Source organism: Lampris incognitus, chromosome 13, assembly GCF_029633865.1.
Source record: "Lampris incognitus isolate fLamInc1 chromosome 13, fLamInc1.hap2, whole genome shotgun sequence".
Lineage (NCBI taxonomy): Eukaryota > Metazoa > Chordata > Actinopteri > Lampriformes > Lampridae > Lampris > Lampris incognitus.
This window is the reverse complement of record NC_079223.1, coordinates 10,321,600-10,343,964: the sequence shown is the minus strand read 5'-3', so window position 1 is coordinate 10,343,964 and position 22,365 is coordinate 10,321,600. Positions and strand designations below refer to the sequence as shown.

The 22,365-nt window shown below is 51.1% G+C and overlaps 1 protein-coding gene across 1 annotated transcript in view; it reads left to right on the top strand.

The window, feature by feature from the left end:
* Positions 1 to 22,365, top strand: part of slx4ip (SLX4 interacting protein) — a 39,898-nt gene extending 17,533 nt beyond the window's left edge. The window contains exons 6-7 of the mRNA XM_056292270.1: positions 20,441 to 20,547; positions 20,644 to 22,365. Of these exons, the coding sequence (XP_056148245.1) occupies positions 20,441 to 20,547; positions 20,644 to 21,493 (957 nt within the window). The 3' untranslated portion in view covers positions 21,494 to 22,365. The remainder of the gene's footprint in view (positions 1 to 20,440; positions 20,548 to 20,643) is intronic.

The following is a 22,365-nucleotide window of genomic DNA, read 5'->3' as shown; positions in this document are numbered from 1 at the left end:
GATTACATCACATGACAACGTGGGAACATGCCTTCAGCCTCAACTGTTGGTCTTGCACAAAACATAAGCTCGCAAGACAACAGCCGCACTGTAAACACAACGCACAAACACCTACTGCATAGTAAACCATCCCGGAGGCAACGTCGCTATGATAATACACCAGAACCAGGAATCAGGAACACTTGGTTTTGTCGTTTCATTTCATGCACTGGCGCACACGCAATGAAACGAAACACCGTTTCTCCCAGCCCACAGCAGCGCAACACCAAGACAGAAACACGCATCCAAAAACTGCAAGAACACTTATATCCACACTAACACATATATCCACACTAACATGTATATCCAAACTAACATATATATCCACACTAACACATGTATCCAAACTAACACATGTATTCAAACTAACACATATATCCACACTAACACATATATCCACACTAACACATGTATCCACACTAACACATGTATCCACACTAACACATATATCCACACTAACACATATATCCACACTAACACATGTATCCAAACTAACACATGTATTCAAACTAACACATATATCCAAACTAACACATGTATCCAAACTAACACATGTATTCAAACTAACACATATATCCAAACTAACACATGTATTCAAACTAACACATATATCCAAACTAACACATATATCCAAACTAACACATATAGCCAAACTAACACATATAGCCAAACTAACACATATAGCCAAACTAACACATATAGCCAAACTAACACATATATCCAAACTAACACATATAGCCAAACTAACACATATAGCCAAACTAACACATATAGCCAAACTAACACATATATCCAAACTAACACATATATCCAAACTAACACATACTATATCCAAACTAACACATATATTCAAACTAACACATATATCCAAACTAACACATGTATTCAAACTAACACATATATCCAAACTAACACATATATCCAAACTAACACGTATAGCCAAACTAACACATATAGCCAAACTAACACATATAGCCAAACTAACACATATATCCACACTAACACATATATCCAAACTAACACATATATCCAAACTAACACATATATCCACACTAACACATATATCCACACTAACACATACTATATCCAAACTAAACAAAAAAAAACAAATCTGTCCAGGAGAACGAACGCCAGCCAGGATGACTGTCGGAACTGCCGGTCTGCATGGGCTAGCAGTTAGCTTAGCCTGCCCTGCTTCCGCGTCCTGTCAGACCGCCCTCGACGTCTCCTCTTCGGGTGCATCTCCGGGCAGGGCCGCGGTCCCTGGGCCCACCGGACGCAGCAGACCAAGCTCTCCCAGCCGATCCAGCGCCAGTTCTCCCAGCCATCAAACGAAGACAAACTTAGACGTGGACAAAGACACTGCATGGACGGTACTGGGTGAGGCAGCCGCAAACGTGAATTCGTGCCGCCATCTTCCCACTCCGGAAGCAGAAAATACAATACCCATCACACTTTTGTTCAACACCTTGCAAAAGTAAGATTGAAACATCACAGGTCTAAATAAAATGACAATCAATACCACACAAAATGTCACATACAAAATGTAGGTGCATAGCACACATGCCACACATTGGCTAGCCTGTCCTACGTCATGCAAGTCAATCTGACCTAGACCAGCTGCATCGCAGTTAGGGGACAGAATCACATGACAATCATAGCAAAAAACTTCAATAGTAAATAGGACCAGGGCCAGTCCTCACAAACACACAACTCAAGCAAGTAATTCCCTGATTCTTACCTTAAATCAGAAGCGACCACAGGACAACTTGTTAGCTAGCCACTCAGAGAAGAGAAGAAGTTCAAGTGGCGAATTAAAGGTAGTGATGCGAGTGGGCCGCCACATCAGGAATAGACACAGCGTTATGTTTATTATAGTGGAGACAGATGTTCGAAAATTGGGATGTAATGAGCGAATAAACACAACATTGGAGTATTGTTACTATTATTCCTCTCAGGAACCTTAATGTACAGAAAAATAAACATTTATAACCTGTGACACAAAAATGGGCGATGTTTCAGTGGCGTGGAGAATTTTTTTTGAGGAAGCCAAGTGAGAAATGACCTCTTATCTATGTCCTTTTGTGTGTGTGTGGGGGGGGAGGGGGAGGGGGGTCCTTAATGGACAGGCGTACATCACTACTTTAACAGCCGACATAATATAACCTGCACACGCTAGTTGTCTACCTTCTTGCTGTAGTAAATAGAGGCGTCCACATCATAACGTATCAGTCGGTTACATGTACCAAACACGTGACTTACAAACCCCATTGTATGTGCTTGACATGTAGTATGTACCCAGTTTCCCCTCGGGGATTAATAAAGTATTCTGATTCTGATTGACATACACAAATACTTTCTATACTTACCATTTAAAACTAGGCCAAATGTTCATTATACAACATGACCTAAAAGACCGACAACCACATACCAGACCTGCAGAGGCAACAGACCATCCCCATCTCGTCTAAACAGGTGACCTGGCCCGATGGGTGCTGTCTGTGGTGCTTATTTCCTGTGTGTAAACAACTGCAGTAAAACGACTACTTCAGTGGACATGCAGCTAAATCCAGTCAAGCGAGGCACAATACATCTAAGCAATATAACCACATCAAAAGCTGCACACAGAGCTACAAGGGCCGTTCCGTCAACAGTAAAGCCACAGAGAGAGACGGGGGTGTGCATATGACTCACCCTATTCGAAGAGGAAGGCCATTCTCCTGTCTTTCATGGTGGGGAAGTGGTCAATAATTCAGTTTTGGCGTTGGCCTGCCGTCAGTCTTAATTTTAAGTTGCTGCTGCAGTGGTAGTTTGGCAAAGTTGTCCTTTACTAAAATCTCCAAATCTCCGCCCTCCGTAAGTGCACGCCACTACTTGCTAATGCAAAAAATAGCGAACGGTTAAATATCCCATTATTTAATTTAAATGATGTTGATAACATGCTATGATTTGATTGGTGTGAGGCCAAAGGGCGGCTGGCTACCCTTAGCATAGTCCAGAGACCCGTCGAATTTTGGCAGTGGCATGACGCTAGCCTAATCTGATTGGTTGATCTTTCCATTTTTTTCACCAAGGGAAGCCAACTGCGGCCTGGCCTCCTGGCGGACTCGTCTACAGTAGGAGTGCAATAAAGTGGTTCACCACACAAGTTAACTGACATTCACCACATAGAATAGAATACACTTTATTTGTCATTTGTACATGCATACAATGAAATTCACTCTCTGCATTTAACCCTCCTAGCCGTGTAGCTAGGAGCAGCGGGCAGCTGCAGCGCCCGGCGACCAACTCCAGTTCTTCTTTCCATCGCCTTGGTCAGGGGCTCAGAGAGGAGTTCCTGATGGTGGGAGGAAATCGGAGCACCCGGAGGAAGCCCACTGCAGACACGAGGAGAACATGCAAACTCCACACAGAAAGGACCTGGGACGGCCTGGGGTTCGAACCCAGGACCTTCTTGCTGTGAGGCAACAGTGCTAACCACTGGGCCACCGTGCCGCCCGTGTTAACATTCAGAGGGACGCTGTTTCACTCACTGTACTCGATGAGAAATGGGGAAGAGATGGCAGCAACACCACAGAAGAATTACCGAAACTGTTCAACTGTTAACGAGGTGTCTTTATTAAAATGGCAACTACAGTCTGGGGGGAAAAACCCAGGGGAAGCCGGGCTTCCATTGGCCTCTGGGAGAAAACACCACTGTGATGTTTCAGAGCTCCCCCTAAATTGAATAAAGTAGGCTTTCAGGGGAGCTGAGCTCCCCTTAGCTCCCCCATAGTTCCAATACAGACTGAGACCGCATCTACAATTTAGGTATATCGCTTAAAAAATCCATTAAAGGGCGGCACGGTGGCCCAGTGGTTAGCGCTGTCGCCTCACAGCAAAAAGGTCCTGGGTTCGAAGCCCTGGGTTTTCCAACCTTGGGGGTCGTCCCAGGTCTTCCTCTGTGTGGAGTTTGCATGTTCTCCCCGTGTCTGCGGTGGGTTTCTCCGGGTGCTCCGGTTTCCCCCACCATCAAAAGAAACATGCATGTGAGGGTTAGTACTCCTGTCTGTGCCCCTGACCAAGGCAATGGGAAAAGAACTGGACTTGGTCCCCGGGCGCAGCATGAAGGCGGCAGCCCACTGCTCCGAGCTACACAGATCACAGCTAGGATGGGTTGATTTGCAGTAAATGAATTTGCCCAAGGGGCTTAATAAAGGAAACTTAGTAAAGAGATCATTTTGCTAATCGTGTGAGGCAGATGCACTATCAGCGTAGAACAGATAATGTACATGGGAGGTAATGAGGGCATCTTTTTCCTTGTTGGCAAAAATGCACTACACTTGATTTGGAGGGGGATGCTCTTCACACAGGTATCTCTCCCCCCGCAGGCTCTTCCCCAAGATCATTTTATAGGGCTTTCCTTTTGCTTTAGATTTTAAAAGCAAAATCTGGTTTAAGACAAACAGAACAACTTAAATCCATTGATATCAATACTCTGAACCATCCATCCATCCATCCATTATCCGAACCGCTTATCCTGCTCTCAAGGTCACAGGGATACTGTATGTATGTGTATATATAGACATATATATATATATGTGGTCACGGGGATGCTGGAGCCTATGCCAACAGTCACTGGGCAGCAGGCGGGAGACACCCTGGACAGGCCGCCAGGCCATCACACAGGGCTGCATACACACACACATTCATACCTAGGATCAATTTAGTACAGCTGATTCACCTGACCTACAGGTCTTTGGACTGTTGGAGGAAACCCACGCAGACACAGGGAGAACATGCAAACTCCACACAGAGGACGACCCCCAAAGTTGGACTACCCTGGGGCTCGAACTCTGGACCTTCTTGCTGTGAGGCGACCGCGCTAACCCACCTCGCCACCATGCCGCCCTACTCTGAAGCAGTGGTAGAAAAACCAAAGCTAAATTGTGGTGCAAAGGAACATACATTGCCTATTACAAGTTATCAAATTCTTCACACACACACATGCACATACGCACTCGCTCATATACCACATACCAATTTGATTTGATTATTTAAAACACAAATACTCTAACAGTAAATTCTCAAAGTAAAAACTAGTTGTTTGTCTGCACATATTAAGAAAAGATTTAAATTCGTCACTTGCCTGAGTATTCTAGCGCCGCACATTCCCACTGATATTTGGTTATATCTTTTTGATATCTTTAATATCAGTTTTAAGTGTTCTGGGGCAAGTATCCACCAGCTTTGCGCACTGTTTAAGAGGGCTGTTTGCCCCATGCTCCAGGTTGTTCAGGCTGGTTTGATGGCTCTTGTGGAATGCAGGTTTTTAAATAGAGCCACGTCTCCTCAATGGGATTGACATTAGGACCTCGACTGGGTCACTGTGGGACATTCACCTTTTTGTTCTTGAACCACTCCAGGGTTGCTTTGGCTTCGTGCGTGGGATCATTGTCCTGCTGAAAGGCAAACTCTCTCCCAAGCGTCAGTTTTTTAGCAGACAGCAGCTTCCTTTGTAGTATTTCCCTGTGTTATTTTTCCTTAAGTTTTAACCAAGCGGCAGTCCCCCAGGGTTGAAAGTTGGAGCCAATGCGAAATTGCCTTAAGTTGCAGTTCCGCCATGGCCACTAGGTGGCTGGCTGCAATAAACGTGCAGTTCAATGTAAAGTCAGTTTGGGAAGAAGTTGGGATCTTAATCACTAATTTCAACTCTAGCACACAGTGTGAGGGTGGTTATTTTTAAAATCATTGTTCCGTTAAGAAGATATTAACGGTTAAGAAAGTGGCATGTTGAGGGAGTATCTGCCGTGATTGACAGGTCTGTCAATCCGTCTGCCACCCGAGTCCCACCCCAGCTCCATCCCATTACACAAATTTGGATTTTCTGGCTCCAACAACTGACAAGATGGCCTCGTGCATCTTTTTTATACAGTCTATGGTTTTAACTCGATACCCAGTTCCTGCTGATGAGAAGCTACCTGAGAGCATGACGCTAGCACTACCGTAGGGATGATATTTCTGTTTTTTTGTCATGCATGGCACTTTAAGCTTGGTCCAAAACATTTCTATCTTGTTCAGTCTGACCAAAAAAATCTTGTCCCACATAGTCAAGTTCAAGTTCACTTTACTATCATATATACATATAAAAAGTACCATGTACCTTCAAATGCAATGAAATGCATGTACCCTGGCTTGCTCAGCCCTTAAAACTATATATATCATCCAGCTATTATTCCATCCATCTATTATCCAAACCGCTTATCCTGCTCTCAGGGTTGCGGGATGCTGGAGCCTATCCCAGCAGTCATTGGGTGGCAGGTGGGGAGACACCCAGTACAGGCCGCCAGTCCATCACAGGGCCGACACACACACATTCACACCTAGGGACAATATATTACGGCCAGTTCACCTGACCTACATGTCTTTGGACTGTGGGAGGAGACTGGAGCACCCGGAGGAAACCCACAGACACGGGAGAACATGCAAACTCCACACAGAGGACGACCCGGGACAACCCCGGGGTTCAAACCCAGGACCTTCTTGCTGTGAGGTGACCGCACTAACCACTGTGCCACCGTGCAGCGGCGTTTTGTCTTCATTTGATGGCTGGGAGAGCTGGTGCTGGATCGGCCTGACGGGTCTGATGGGACGTGGAAGTGGGGCAGGCTAAGCTAACTGCTAGCTCATGCAGACTGGCAGTTCCGATAACACTGAGGGCGGTCTGGCGGTGGCCTCGGCTAGCGTTGACTGTATTTTAGTGTCATCGTGTGGAGTGCGGGGAGGTGTGTTGAAGGTGTCTGGCTGGGAGAGCTTGCGTTGGATCGGCTAGGGGAGCCTGGTCTGCTGCGTCCGGTGGGCCCAGGGACCATGGCCCTGTTGGAGCTGTGCCCGAGGGGGAAAGACCGAGGGTGATCTGACAGGAAGCGGGGGAGGCTAAGCTAACTGCTAGCCCATGCAGACCGGCAGTTCCGACAGTCATCTTGCGTTCGTTCTCTTGGACAGTGATTTTTTTTTTTTGTAGTTTGATATATGTGTTCTTGTCATTTTTGGATATGTGTTTTTGTCTTTGTGTTGCACTGCTGTGCTCTGGGGGAAATGATGTGTTTTTTTTTTTCATTTCACGTAAGCAAGTACATGAAGTGAAATGACGAAGTGTTCCCGATTCCTTATTCATGATTCATTGCTGTCATTTATCAGTGCAGTTACTGCAGTGTCATGTGTGAGTTTCACTATGCTGTTATGATATTTGGCAACACAGTCATGTGTGAACAGACTGTAGAGTAATGGAGTAATGGCAACAACCCTGCGCCGCTCCTGTGTTGAGAACTGTGGTGGGCGGGTAAATCTCCTGCTGTCTGACAAACTAGAAGTGCTTTAAGGTAGTACTGTTGGAACGATGCCTTCTCTCTTTGTCAGCCTTCCACACAGGCTGGTTTTCATGCGGAGCTGTTGATATTGTTGCGCGGTGAACAATTGTGTAGCGTGGGCGCTAACTCTTGATGGGCAGCCTTTTCTAGAGGTGTAGGCGGTGTGATGCAGTTATCGGTGCTCATGGGGATTTCTGAACTCTGGGATTTTATTGGAGTCCTTGTTCTAATTGAGGCGTTTGTATTATTTTGTTTTCAAACTTGTGCAGAGTGCTGTTCAGTCTTTAGTTTCACAACTTTCCTTCAGCTTGACCAGCGATCCTTAAAACAGAGTAGTGTGTTTATCCGCAGAGTGAAAGCACTTTAATGTAAGTATGTAGACGGAGACCAAATGTCAAGTAGTTGTTCCCTTGTTCAGGCGATCATTTTCATTTTTGTGTAACTGGATATTCCAGAGCACAAGGCTTGAACACTTGTGCAAACTGCATATTTAGTTGTTTTCTTTTGTTTGTTAGTCTACAAATGTGTTCTAACGTAAAACAACGTCACCTTAAAATAATCAATCTTGGGGGCGTCCGGGTGCTGTGGCGGTCTACTTTGTTGCCTGCCAACACGGGGATCGCCGGTTCAAATCCCTGCGTTACCTCCGGTTTAGTCGGGTGTCCCTACAGACACAATTGGTTGTGTCTGTGGGTGGGAAGCCGGATGTGGGTATGTGTCCTGGTCGCTGCACTAGCGCCCCCTCTGGTCAGCCGGGGCACCTTTTCAGGGGGAGCTGGGGGGGGATAGCGTGATCCTCCCACGTGCTACATCCCCCTGGTGAAACTCCTCACTGTCAGGTGACGCCACATGTACGGGAGGAGGCATGTGGTAGTCTGCAGCCCTCCCCGGATCGGCAGAGGCGGCGGAGCAGTGAAGAGTGGGGCAATCAGCCGGATACAATTGGGGGAGAAAAAGGGGGGAATCCCCCCGTCCAAAATTAATCTTTACTTTTACTGTTTTCCAATGAAATGACGCAGAATGTATATCATGTATAATTCACTGAAATGTAATAATGTGTCTGGGGTCTTGAACAGTTTTGTGAGGAAATCTGTTTCAGAGTGTCGTATCTTAACGGTTAGCTAAATCACATGCCAAAGGATCAGTTGGAAGTGTGTGTCTCGCACTTATTGTTTCAGAAACTACAAACTAATACAGTTTAGAGTCTTGGGCATAACCACCTCAGTAATTGAATAAAAGATTTTTAAGAGGTGGAATTCCCCTCGACATATGTTTCCAATCACAATGGTGATATCAGTCATCCCTGCTGAGGTCCAGCGAATATCAGCGTCCTTTGTAAGACTACACAACGAAACGCATCCCCAAAGGTGTCCGCGGGCCACCTCCTATGAATTTAAAGCTGATATGCAGCTCCGCGGACACTCGGAGAACGCCTGACAGCTTTAACAGACAGATGTATCTAAAATTACATCAAATGTGCACAATTTTCTTTTGAGGAGGCCCACCCCCCCCCCCACTTTGCTCTCGCCTAATGTGGGAGATTCTGTTACATCCTTGCAGAGCGATACGTCCTGCCAAGTCCGTCCAGCTGCACAGTTTTCATCCATTTTTCTCGACACGTAGATTGGGCAGTTATAAATCTCAGTTATTGGGAAGTCACAAGACGATTTTGTACTAAATTTGAAGTTGCAAATTGTCTGTCCTCAGAGGGGTCTGTTGTTCTCCGTCGGACAATAAAATAAAATTTAAAAAAAAACCTAATTTTGACGGACTTCCAATTTGGAAGAAGAGTTGCAGAAGAAAGCAAAAATTGAAATAGCTGTCTTTGTATTTCAGCTAAATACTGGATTTTCTTTCCACCCCCTTCCTCTTCATTAGATACACAATGTATTTATTTTCGCTCGCACCTCGTGTAGATCGTTCATGAATATGCATATGCGTGTTCAGTGTCGATAAATTCACCAAGACTTCCAGTGTACATCCTCCACGCTACCCTCCGAGGAGTTGGACAACTACAATAACACTTTTCATCTCCCTGCTACATGTGCATTCTTGTCTGGGTCATTAATGGAGACTTCGGTTGACACAATTGTCTGCAGTCAGACGTCATGAGCCATGATTGATTGGACTCAGATGGGGTCGGGGGCAGTGGGTATTTCCCTTTAAAGAGTCCACGGCCGTGTAGATCGTGTTGCACTCTTGCAAATGTCACAAGACCCAAAACTGAGGTTCTTTTTGCCTCTTCGTGTTACAGGCGAGTACCTTTCCACCAGTGCTCATTTGAGCCCAAACTGCTCTCCCCAGAGTATTCTGGGAAACTGTGGTGGAGCCTCTCACCTTGGCACTGACATCAAGGACAGACAACTCTCCCATCACATCCCATGATCAGTGGCCCAATGTTTTTCTAGGTTTTTATTTTTTTATTTATTTATTTTTTTGCTATTGTTTCCCTTTGAAACTTCTCTGCACTCTCCAGAGTTTGGCTCCCAATGAAAGCATTGATTGTAATATTTTTAGTGGAACAGTGCAGTCGTCAGTGAAAAGTTCAGATTGTGTAACCGATTTTCCAGTTTAAGGAGGCATTGCTGTCGATTGCGTTCCTCTCCTCAGGATGTGGTTCTTTGGGCTCATACAGTACAAGCAGAGAGAATTGGAGGGTGGGATTGCTGCGGTGGAGCTCTCGCTAGCCCAACCTCGAGCGCGGTTTTGTAAGGGAAAGATACCAGACGGCAAGGCTGAAGTCTTTCACATGACAAAAACAATTATCTGTTTACCTCCTTTATTCTAATTTGTCGGGGAGTGAGTTTTTGCAATTTGAATGTTGCCAGGAAAGACATAAATCCAAATAAAGAAAAAAATGGATTTTGCAACATGAGTCACAACTGATGCAAAAAGCGTATTTTTACCGTCTAAACACTAATGGGATCGTTTGGAGTTGTAGGTCAAAAGTAGTCACATGTTTACGAGAGGGTCTTTTAGACCACAATTCTTGACAACTTGAGCCTGTTGGGCCCCAAGACTGCCACATGTTTCCCAGTACTAGGGGAAGTTTTTATTTTGATTCTGTGTGTGCGATTTGTTGAACAAAAGTCCTCGACCACAGTGGAAATATAGACTCAACCGAATTAGCACTTCTCACAAGGTCAGGGGGTAATATAGTGAGGGAACTAAGGTGACATCATGGCTGGGCTTTTGTGTCCAGTGAAAGCCGGCACCAAGCTCTCCAAACTCTAGCGTGCTATATGTCTGTCACATACTGTGCTTACTGATTAGTCATATCCTGAGCTCTGGTCCAGTTGAAAAGAGAGAGTCGAGAGAGCCTCGACCATTTCCAACTCTGCAGAGGGGACTTTTCCTTTTTGCAGGGACAGGGCATTTGAAACTCAAATCACAATGGCCTGAGAGAGTTTGGACGAGGCTGTGGGAATCTGAAACAAAAGGCATCTCTTAGACCATGTGCCTTCGTGTAGCCTCGTTTTTTCCCCCCCTTGACATTTAAGGATTAGGAGTTGCTTATAAAGAGATGCTCCCGTCGTGAGTCAGCACCAGCCGCGAGGAGGACGGCAGGATGGGAAGGAGGAGCGAGTGTCTCAGAACGTAGCGGTTGTTTTCTAGTCAGGCGTAGAGTGGGCAGCCGAGGTGAGAGGCCTGCTGGGCTGCAGAAGGTTGGATCAAAGGGAGAGCAGATGTGTTTCCAACCACCCCCTCTCCTGAGCTCTGGAAGAGCCTGTGTGTTTACTCATGACCTCAGCACTCCTCTGTTCCTCGCAGCTCTCAACAGCTAACAGCATCTCTTCTCCCAATGGCCCTCCATCTCCCGACAGCCTGAGAAATGGCATCCGATGTCGGCTGTTCTCCCTCTCACCCGGGGCCAGCTGCGGCGCTAGAGTCAGTTACAGTATACGACCATCCCGGAACCACCCCCCCCCCAAATCCGCCATCATGGCACCCTGTCAACATCTGGTTTCCAAGTGACACGCTGTAAGCTATACTGTACCCCAACCTGACCTACCTAACTGCCATACCTGGCGGGGAGGAACACAAACACTTGGTGGCTTAACTTGATCCTTCTAAATGGAAGGAGAGCGGATCCAGAGACGTTTTCCTTGTAAAACGGGGGAAAGAACGATCCTTGTTATAGCGCTATGTGCCCGTGCATGTTTGTTGACTTCGTTGTACGGAAGATGAGGTGAGCTCAGGGCATGTCTCCTCTGTGGGAGCTGGGGTGGAGAGGGCGGAGACTTGGAGAGGGGCGGGGTGAGGGTTAGTCGTGAGAGGCAGTTGAGTTTGTAGACTAGCTACTTTCACAAACATCTCGTCGGTGCCAGTTTGAGAATATTGCGTACCTCAGCCTGCCAGTTGTACGTTCGCTCAAAGGTCAACCAGTGACGGATTGGCGTTGTCGCTGTTCTCATAATGCGGAGGGACGAAAACGCGTCGAGGAAATATGGATCACATCATGAGAGATGGCCCGATGTGATGGTATCCCTCCTTTTTTGAGGGAGGGGTGGGCATCGGGAAAGATGCGAAAGCGGCAAGGAAATCCAAAAACAAACAACCTTGACTCCAAATACAGTCCCATCAGATAACAGCTCGCGATGAATTGATGGCTGATTGCACTCCAGGTTACTTCATAAATGTTTTCAGACACTTGCAGGTCTTCTGTCATTCCAGGCTGGAATCTTTTTTTCCCTTCTTCTTCTTCTCTCCCCAACCCCCTCCCCCTTTTTTCTCCCCAATTGTCTCCGGCCAATTACCCCACTCTTCCGAGCTGTCCCGGTCGCTGCTCCACCCCCCTCTGCTGATGCGGGGAGGGCTGCACACTACCACTTGTCTCCTTTGGGAGGATCACGCTATGTCCCCCAGTCCCCTCCCCCCCCCGAACCAGTCCCTCGACCGACCAGAGGAGGCGCTAGTGCAGCGACCAGCACACACATCCCGCCCCCCGCCCGCAGACACGGCCAATTATGTCTGTAGGGACGCCCGACCAAGCCGGAGGTCACGCGGGGATTCGAACCGTGTTGGTAGGTAGCGGGATAGACCGCCACGCCACCCGGACGCCCCCTTTCCAGGCTGGAATTCTGCACAACCGGGCGGCACTGGACAGAACCGCTTGACGGAGTCTAGGCAGCCAGTTCTGTCCACCGCTTTTAAGTGCATCCACATTAAAAGATAGCCTACATAATCTCCCCATCTGTGTTCTTGCCTTATCTGGGCTAGGAGGGGTGGGGGGTGGGGGTGGAGGTGGGGGTGGTGGGGGGGCGAGCGCTCTCTCCGCATTTTCCGCGATCTCCGTCGGTTATCTTTTTGAAGTGGCGCATCCGGCTCCGTCCAGGTGATCGAGTAAGAGCGATGGTGGATCTTGGTAATGGGATCTTTTAAGGCCAGTTGATTTATTACCTGTCCTCTCCGCTTATCTGTGTGATCTGACATCCAGATGTGGTCTCCGCCGGAGCTCCACCGCCGGAGCTCCACCGCCGGAGCTCCACCGCCGGAGCTCCAGCGGTGGAGCTCCAGCGGTGGAGCCACGTCGCTCGGGCGCTGAGCTCTCGCGCCGGGCCCGAGCAGGCTAACGTTGGTCTGCTCTGTGTGTGTTGCATCACAGGAGCTGTTTTATTTTTTTTATTTGTCGTTGCAGTTTTGTGTGGGGGCGAGCAGACTGGCTGGCGTTTGGGTATGTGTGTGTGTGTGTGTGTGTGTGTGTGCCGGTGGGGTGGGGGGGGGGTGGGGGGTGGGGGTTAAATCCTTGTTGCTGAGGGGAGAGAGATGATGGCGGTGGCTAGAGGATCTTATTTACCACCATGTCTTGCCTCACCCTCCCCCCGTCTCTCCGTGGCGTCTCTCCAGCCATTGGGGTGGGGGGGGGTGGGGGGTGGGGTGGGGGAGGAGGAGGAGGCTGGGCCACCCCAGGTTCCCACCCGCTCGTTGTTTTATCCACGGCCCGCCGTAATTATTCATAGGCCGCTCTCTCCTTTCCTCCCTCGCCTCTCGCCCCCTCTCTCGTTAGCCCTCCGTCCGGCCCTCTCCTTCCTCTCCGTGCCCTCGTTCTTTTCCATCTTCCTGCCTGAGTCTAACCTCCCCCCCTCCTCCTCCTCCTCCTCCTCCTCTCACTCCGCCCCTCCGCGTCTCGCCGGTTTGATGTTGTGCCGACAGGAACAGAAGGACGCTGCTACGTCCAAACTTTCCCAGAGAGCCTCCCGTTGGCTCCTTGTTGCTCTTTCTTTCAAGTTCACTTTCAGACATATTAAACAGATGAGAATACATATCAAGGCATTGCAATGCAAATGAGCACACCCACAACTTTCTGAGAACTGCGCCCTGTGTGTCTGTGTGTGTGTCTGTGTGTGTCTCTGTGTGTGTGTGTCTCTGTGTGTGTGTGTGTGTGTGTTAAAACGGCCCCTAAGTCCCAGCCAGACATGGATGTGGGTATGCGAGCGTAGAGACGAATCCTTAGCCCACACTCCGCCATGACTCCATCGCAGCACAAAGGGCAGCCTGTGAACACTTCCTGTGTGAGGATTCTTGCGTTTGTGGGCACACTGGAGGGACCGCTGAGGTCACGGGATATTGGGGTGGGGGGCGGGGGACGGGGTGGGTGGGGTCCTGTCTTTTGTTGTCGTGCTTTTCTACACTCGCCGTCTCTCCCCCTCGTTCTCCCAGCGTCCTGTGTCACGTTTGTTTTTTGTTTTTTTTTTTTTTTTCTCCCTTCCCCTCCCTCCCTTCCCCTCCCTCCCTCCCTCCCCCCCCCCCTCCTCTTTCCATCTTTGTGCCATCCACCATCCGCCACAGACCATGGAGCGGTGGGGAGCGCTCGGCGCCCCGTGCCAAGCCGCAGCGCCCCGCGCACTCGGAGCATCTACTCCTTCCCCCTCATGTCTGGGGTTATATATTGTCACTTATATCCCGAAACACTAATTTACTTGACCAGCAGGGGAGGAAAGAAACTTCTTCTTCTTCTTTTCTTTTTTGTCCACAAGTCACTGTTTAAGGTAACCCTACACGCCATTCATTATGCAGAAATAGCCTAGTAATATACGAGTAAAATAGATATAACCGAACTATGATGACTGGTAATTACTGCGAAATATATGAGAAGTGCCGTATAAACAGTATATTAATATGAAATATCCACCCGTTATCCAAGCCGCTTATCCCGGCCGGGGTCCGCGGGATGCTGGAGCCTATCCCAGCAGTCGTTGGGCGGCAGGCGGGGAGACACCCTGGACAGGCCGCCAGGCCATCACAGGCGGGGAGACACACTGGACAGGCCGCCTGGCCATCACAGGTGGGGAGACACACTGGACAGGCCGCCAGGCCATCACAGGTGGGGAGACACACTGGACAGGCCGCCAGGCCATCACAGGCGGGGAGACACCCTGGACAGGCCGCCAGGCCGTCACAGGCGGGGAGACACACTGGACAGCCCACCAGGCCGTCACAGGCGGGGAGACACCCTGGACAGGCCGCCAGGCCATCACAGGCGGGGAGACACCCTGGACAGGCCGCCAGGCCGTCACAGGCAGGGGGGGGACCCTGGACAGGCCGCCAGGCCGTCACAGGCGGGGAGACACCCTGGACAGGCCGCCAGGCCGTCACAGGCGGGGGGGCACCCTGGACAGGCCGCCAGGCCGTCACAGGCAGGGGGGGGACCCTGGACAGGCCGCCAGGCCATCACAGGCGGGGGGGGACCCTGGACAGGCCGCCAGGCCATCACAGGCGGGGAGACACCCTGGACAGGCCGCCAGGCCATCACAAGGCGGGGGGGCACCCTGGACAGGCCGCCAGGCCGTCACAGGCGGGGGGGCACCCTGGACAGGCCGCCAGGCCGTCACAGGCGGGGGGGCACCCTGGACAGGCCGCCAGGCCGTCACAGGCGGGGGGGCACCCTGGACAGGCCGCCAGGCCATCACAAGGCGGGGGGGCACCCTGGACAGGCCGCCAGGCCGTCACAGGCGGGGAGACACCCTGGACAGGCCGCCAGGCCGTCACAGGCGGGGAGACACCCTGGACAGGCCGCCAGGCCATCACAAGGCGGGGGGGCACCCTGGACAGGCCGCCAGGCCGTCACAGGCGGGGAGACACCCTGGACAGGCCGCCAGGCCGTCACAGGCGGGGGGGCACCCTGGACAGGCCGCCAGGCCGTCACAGGCGGGGGGGCACCCTGGACAGGCCGCCAGGCCGTCACAGGCGGGGAGACACCCTGGACAGGCCGCCAGGCCGTCACAGGCGGGGGGACACCCTGGACAGGCCGCCAGGCCGTCACAGGCGGGGAGACACCCTGGACAGGCCGCCAGGCCATCACAGGCGGGGGGGCACCCTGGACAGGCCGCCAGGCCATCACAGGCGGGGGGGCACCCTGGACAGGCCGCCAGGCCATCACAAGGCGGGGGGGCACCCTGGACAGGCCGCCAGGCCGTCACAGGCGGGGGGGCACCCTGGACAGGCCGCCAGGCCGTCACAGGCGGGGGGGCACCCTGGACAGGCCGCCAGGCCGTCACAAGGCGGGGAGACACCCTGGACAGGCCGCCAGGCCGTCACAAGGCGGGGAGACACCCTGGACAGGCCGCCAGGCCATCACAGACGGGGAGACACCCTGGACAGGCCGCCAGGCCATCACAGGCGGGGAGACACCCTGGACAGGCCGCCAGGCCGTCACAAGGCGGGGGGGCACCCTGGACAGGCCGCCAGGCCATCACAGGCGGGGGGGCACCCTGGACAGGCCGCCAGGCCGTCACAGGCGGGGAGACACCCTGGACAGGCCGCCAGGCCGTCACAGGCGGGGGGGCACCCTGGACAGGCCGCCAGGCCGTCACAGGCGGGGGGACACCCTGGACAGGCCGCCAGGCCGTCACAGGCGGGGAGACACCCTGGACAGGCCGCCAGGCCATCACAGGCGGGGGGGCACCCTGGACAGGCCGCCAGGCCATCACAGGCGGGGAGACACCCTGGACAGGCCGCCAGGCCGTCACAGGCGGGGGGGCACCCTGGACAGGCCGCCAGGCCGTCACAGGCGGGGAGACACCCTGGACAGGCCGCCAGGCCGTCACAGGCGGGGGGGCACCCTGGACAGGCCGCCAGGCCATCACAAGGCGGGGAGACACCCTGGACAGGCCGCCAGGCCGTCACAGGCGGGGGGGCACCCTGGACAGGCCGCCAGGCCGTCACAGGCGGGGAGACACCCTGGACAGGCCGCCAGGCCGTCACAGGGCCCACACACATTCACACCTAGGGACAATTTAGTACGGCCGGCTCACCTGACCTACATGTCTTTGGACTGTGGGAGGAAACCGGAGCCCCTGGAGGAAACCCACTCAGACACGGGGAGAACATGCAAACTCCACACAGAGGAGGACGACCCGGGACGACCCCCAAGGTTGGACGACCCCGGGGTTCGAACCCGGGACCTTCCTGCTGTGAGGCGACCGCGCTAACCACTGCGCCACCGTGCCGCCCCCAATATGAAATATAAGACGCTATATTGTAACGTGTTTGTGGGATAAATTCACAAATTACGTTGTACCAAACACGTAGTTTGAGTCCTTTGTGTCCTGGGATAGAATGTGGGCTAATTAGCTGTGAAACTTGAATATCAGGTGAATGCTGAAGGCCGTGTTAGTCAGCGGGGCGTTGAGTATTTACCGTATTAAAGTCTAACAGCTGAGTCTATTTACTGCTGTGATGCAAGGGATTCAAAATACCAGTTTGGTACAATGTGAATTTACCCAGTTTTACCCACAGGGTTCGATGCAGGTTATGATGACGAGGAAGCGAGCTAAAGATATAAAAAAAAAAAACCCTATTTAGGCGTCCGGGTAGCGTAGTGGTCTGTTCCGTTGGGATCGGTGGTTTGAATCCCCGCGTTACCTCCGGCTTGGTCGGGCGTCCCTACAGACACAATTGGCCGTGTCTGCGGGTGGGAAGCCGGGTGTGGGTATGTGTCCTGGTCGCTGCACTAGCGCCTCCTCTGGTCAGTCGGGGCACCTGTTCGGGGGGGAGGGGGAACTGGGGGGGGTAGCGTGATCCTCCCGCGCGCTACGTCCCCCCTGGTGAAACTCCTCACTGTCAGGTGAAAAGAGGCGGCTCCACATGTATGGGAGGAGGCATGTGGTAGTCTGCAGCCCTCCCCGGGTCGGCAGAGGGGGTGGAGCAGCGACCGGGATGGCTGGGAAGAGTGGGGTAATTGGCCGGATACAACTGGGGAGAAAAGGGGAGAGGGTAAAGAAAAAGAAAAGCCCCCGTTTTACTCATATATTACTAATGTATCACCACTCAGCATCGTTCTGTCACATCTATTCTACTTGTATTTTACTTGTTTGTTTCTGCAGGATGACTGGCCTGCAAGTTAAAGCATTAACCCAGTTTGGCCATTTGTTTTCCCCCCAGGCAAACTGGTTTTCTGCAATAGAGTCATTACCATGAGTTGGTTGGCTGCTGTTTGTTTTCTTGCCTAATAGCTACTTGATAAAGCAAGCAACTGTCAAATATGTGTTTGTTTTCCCTGATGGTTTTATTTATACAGCGTTATTCCCCCTCACACCAACAAGGAGTGCCACATGAGTGCGTTTCCAGGGTTCCCACGCATCCTGGACATTTATCGATCAGTCTTTCAGTCACGGAAAACACCTGGAAATGATGAAATTCACCAAATGTCTAGGAATAATTGTTGAGGTCATGGAGATTCCTTCAGTTTCATTGTCAAATCGTCACACTTTTTAGCGTGGTTTTTAGCCGAGATTGTGTGTTTTACTCATATTTTCAGTTGCCGGGCGTGCTCGAAGTTCGGGCGGTGTGTTCACTGACCGGCTAAACTTTACACAGTCCGTTTCGAGACCTGAGGCCTCCAGCGATAGCTGAGGCTGAATATTATGACCTCCTGTGAGCAACAGCTGTCGTGTAGAGCCCAGCAGAAGTCCTGGAAATTGTCCTCGAAAAGTCCCGGGAAATTATTTCTTAAAGTGCGGGATCCCTGCTTCCTCGTATGACATGAATCTACCCCCCCCCCCCCATCCGTACAACCGAGAGACTGTGATACTTTCTGCCCCCGCTAACTTTCTCGACTCAATTAGCTCAGGTAAATTCGACGGGCTCCCAACCTCAAAGTTCTGCTCAATTTCACCCCTGGCTTGCTTCGTCCCCTCCTGAGTCAGTCTACGGTCTGTTCTGGCCCAGCCAAGGGAAGGACCCGCGATTACCCTTCATTAGTGGCCTGTTGAAGGGGCATGTTGGTGAGATCCAATCTCGTGCTTTCTCCCCGTTCTGCCTCAGAGGAGGCCTTGCCCATCACCGATACTGAAAGGACTTCAAAGTGCGTGCCGTGGGCTGGGCTTTTAACCCTTATTTGGCCGGGCAGGTGGACCAGGAGCGTGCCGTTACACCGACGATGCGGCAGTGACCTGGGAGAGTCAGACTCAGAAACACTCGGGCGTTTCATTTCGTGCACTTGCGCACATGAAATGAAACGAAACGCGGTTTCTCCCAGCCCACAGCAGCACAACACAAAGACAACAACACACATCCGAACAACAAGAGCGCACATATCCAAACTAACACACACATCTAAACTAAACAAAAGAGAAAGAATCACTGTCCAGGAGAACCAACGCCAGCCAGGACGACTGTCGGAGCTGCAGATCTGCATGGGCTAGCAGTTAGCTTAGCCGGCCCCGCTTCCGCGTCCTGTCAGACCGCCCTCGGTGTTTCCTCTTCGGGCGCAGCTCCGGTCAGGGCCGTGGTCCCTGGGCCCACAGGACGCAGTGGACCAGGCTCCCTCAGCCCATCCAGCGCCAGCTCTCCCAGCCAGACGCCTTCGACACACCTCCCCGCACTCCACACGACGACGCCAAAAACACAGTCGATGCTAGGCGGGGCCGCCGCCAGACCGCCCTCGGTGTTATCGGCTAATGGATCGGAGATACTTTATTGGTCCCCGTGGGGAAATCACACTCTGCATTTAACCCACCCTAGCTGTGTGGGCAGCCGCCGCGCAGCACCCGGGGACCAACTCCAGTTATTGCTTCCCATTGCCTTGGTCGGGGGCACAGACTGGAGTATTAACCCTAATAATGAATTGTGGCTGATGGAGGGAAGACACACAAACACACACACACATATATATATACATATGTATATGTACATTCACACCTTGGAGCTGCCCACATTCTTGTACTGCTCTCCACCGAGTGGCTGTATTTGAACAGTCTGGTACTGGCGGGGCTTTATGTGGTAGTTGTGGGAGGTGAGAGAGGGCTCAGTCTTTATTTTCCCCGTCTAGATTTTCCCAGCCCGTCTGATTGAACGAGTGAACCCACTGCTCAGGCGCTGGCTCCACTAACCATTAGAGCAACTCTCACCAAATTGTTCATTCACTGGCCTCTGTCTCTTCGAATGTGTAATTTTTTTTTTTTTAAAAACCTATTCTTCCATATTTATTTTTTTTCCGTTGCTCTTGTACGTACCCCTGTCAGTAAGCCTTCCTAAATCACCGTTCGGAGTTGTCAACATGGTCTCACAGCTTAGTGTTTCTGCCTCAGGCTGCAAATATCACTCCAAGCCTCAGAGTGGAGACTATGAAACGCACATGTATGACAGTCTGGTGCTTGCTTTTTTAAGATTTTGATGTGGTTCTTTTGGGCAGTGTTGGTCAAGTGGAGAACTAATTTTTTGTGCCAGCTAGGGTGTAGCTAAGTGTTTATGAAGGCATGCTAGCAAGCATTCTTAACGTCCTATGTCATAGTGTTTGAGTTCAGGCAGACAGCTTAATTGGACCAAGACAGCTACTCAGTAGATGCTAGTGAATAAACAGTGTTCGGTAGTCTTACTAAGGGACGTATATGCAGACTCAAAAATGCATACTTCATTCCTCGTATTAGTTATTTCTGATTACATTTTATTCGATCATTTTTCCAGGACAAGTCTCGTGGATATCATCTGACGCTCAGTAGTTTCCGATGGTGCCAGAGAATGACAGAAATCTGTGGCCGAGCCAAACCTTTTCAAACGGTGCCAGGAACAATATTTTTTGTTTACACTGATTCTGTGTTTGTCCTCTCCAGACTGAGCTGAGCGAACAAAGCAGATCAGAATATTTTTCCAGAGTGGGAGAAACCCAAGAGCCTTTAAACAGCCCCACAAAAACAAAGAGGACCTTGCTTCAAAAGATGTAAGTATGATCTAATGCAGAACTTTCCAACCCCACCAGTCAGAGAGGATGCTCGTGTATCTCTTCATATCCTATTATCCTTTCAAACCTTTTCAGAGCCAGATGCGCCGGCATCCAGAGAGGGCTCAATGCAGCCGGTGTGGGGGAGCAGCAGCTTGACCAGAGTGTCCGTCCTGAAGACCAGGAACAGGAGATAAAACCTGAAGAGTCCAAATCAAGCCCTGTAGAGGTAGGATCCAATCCTGGAGACCCTACTGTTAGCCCTGGAGAGAAGGCGCCTTCCCCAGAAGCGGCGCGCCAGCCAATTATAGAGGCTTTCCCTACCCTTTTAGACGAGCTCAGTCCCCAGGTTGAGGGTAGGGGACCGCAAAACCTGAAACCAGGCCAGCAGACTGAGAATGGCCCTCCAGACAGCGTCGATCATGAGGGGGTCTCTTTAGTTTCCTCCCAGCTTGAACCCAGTCAGGAGAGCAGCGGCAGCAAGAGGCGCAAGCCTGGTGATACCGGGGAAGACCCTCAACCGCAGAGGGCCAAGAGGACGTGCCTTGGAGAACCTCCAGTCTTGTTAGCCCGCGAGCTCATGATGCAAACCCCCTCCATTGAACGCGCCTCGCAAACATCCCAGTTCGATCCACTTCCTCCGCCGCCCCTTCCTCCGGTCGTAGCCAAAGCCGAGGCAGAGTCCAAGGCTTTCCCAGTCTCCAAGTGCAAGAAAACCACACTGGAAGTGGAGCTGCTTACTCCAGGGAAACGGGCCCAGAGGCTCCCCCTCACAAGCAATAACACGGAGCAGACAAACCAAAACAGGCTGGCCACAAGTCTGAGGGGCCTATCTGTCAAGCCTGCATCCTCAGGCTCCTCTATTAGTTCCAGATCCACAGTCGGAGAGGAGGGGAGTCAGAATGTGCCCAGAACCTCCAGATTACGACGGCAAAAGAGGTCCTGAGAGGGAGAGACAAGCTGGAGTAAAGATGCCTGACGCCATGGAGATAGAGATGATATTGTGTCAGGCTAAGTGTTTACCGTTTAAAAGTCTCCTCCACAGAGTCGAGTCATCAGCTACACACACATGTACACTTGTCCACGTTTCACACTTACAAACCCCTTGTTCCACTTACACATACTGCATGTGCAAAGCACACAGGCACACACACACACACACACACACACACCCACACACACACACGAGCACAGACAGATCGAATGCTTAACATATTGCGGCAATTGATTCATGAGTGTTTGAGTTATGCTTTGTCAAATAGTTGAAACAGTTTTTGCCTCCACCCATAAGTAGCGGTGGTCGAGGGAGGCTCGCAAATGAAAGTCAAAAAACCTTTAATTGGAGTTTAGATTTGGTTTTGTGTTAAAGATTGGGGATTTCAGACAGGCAGGAGCCATGCAGTACGTCATGGCTTCCAGCCTGAAACACTGGCTCCTACGTGTCTGAAAACTGTCTAGTTTCCTCGCTGAAGCCGAAGCCTTTGATTGAATCTTATTTCCAGATTTGCTCATTCACTCTCTTTGTTTTTAAACTCGTGTTCAAGCCTCTTTTTTGACTCGGTGATTAACATGCATTCGTGCACCCTTTGCCAACTACTTAGCGGCTGTCGTGCAACTCCAGCTTATCTGCGTCGGTGCCGCGGCGCACAACCGCCGCGTCGTGCTGAACTGTCTCGGGAAGTTTGTTGGTATAACAACAGTTTTGAAGTAGTCATTTTTTTTATAGTACGGCAATAGCTGGCACCTATTCAGCATCAACGGGCGAGGTGCAGCCGGTCGTGCTCTGCACCGCAGAGGACTTCGACTTCATAATTAAAC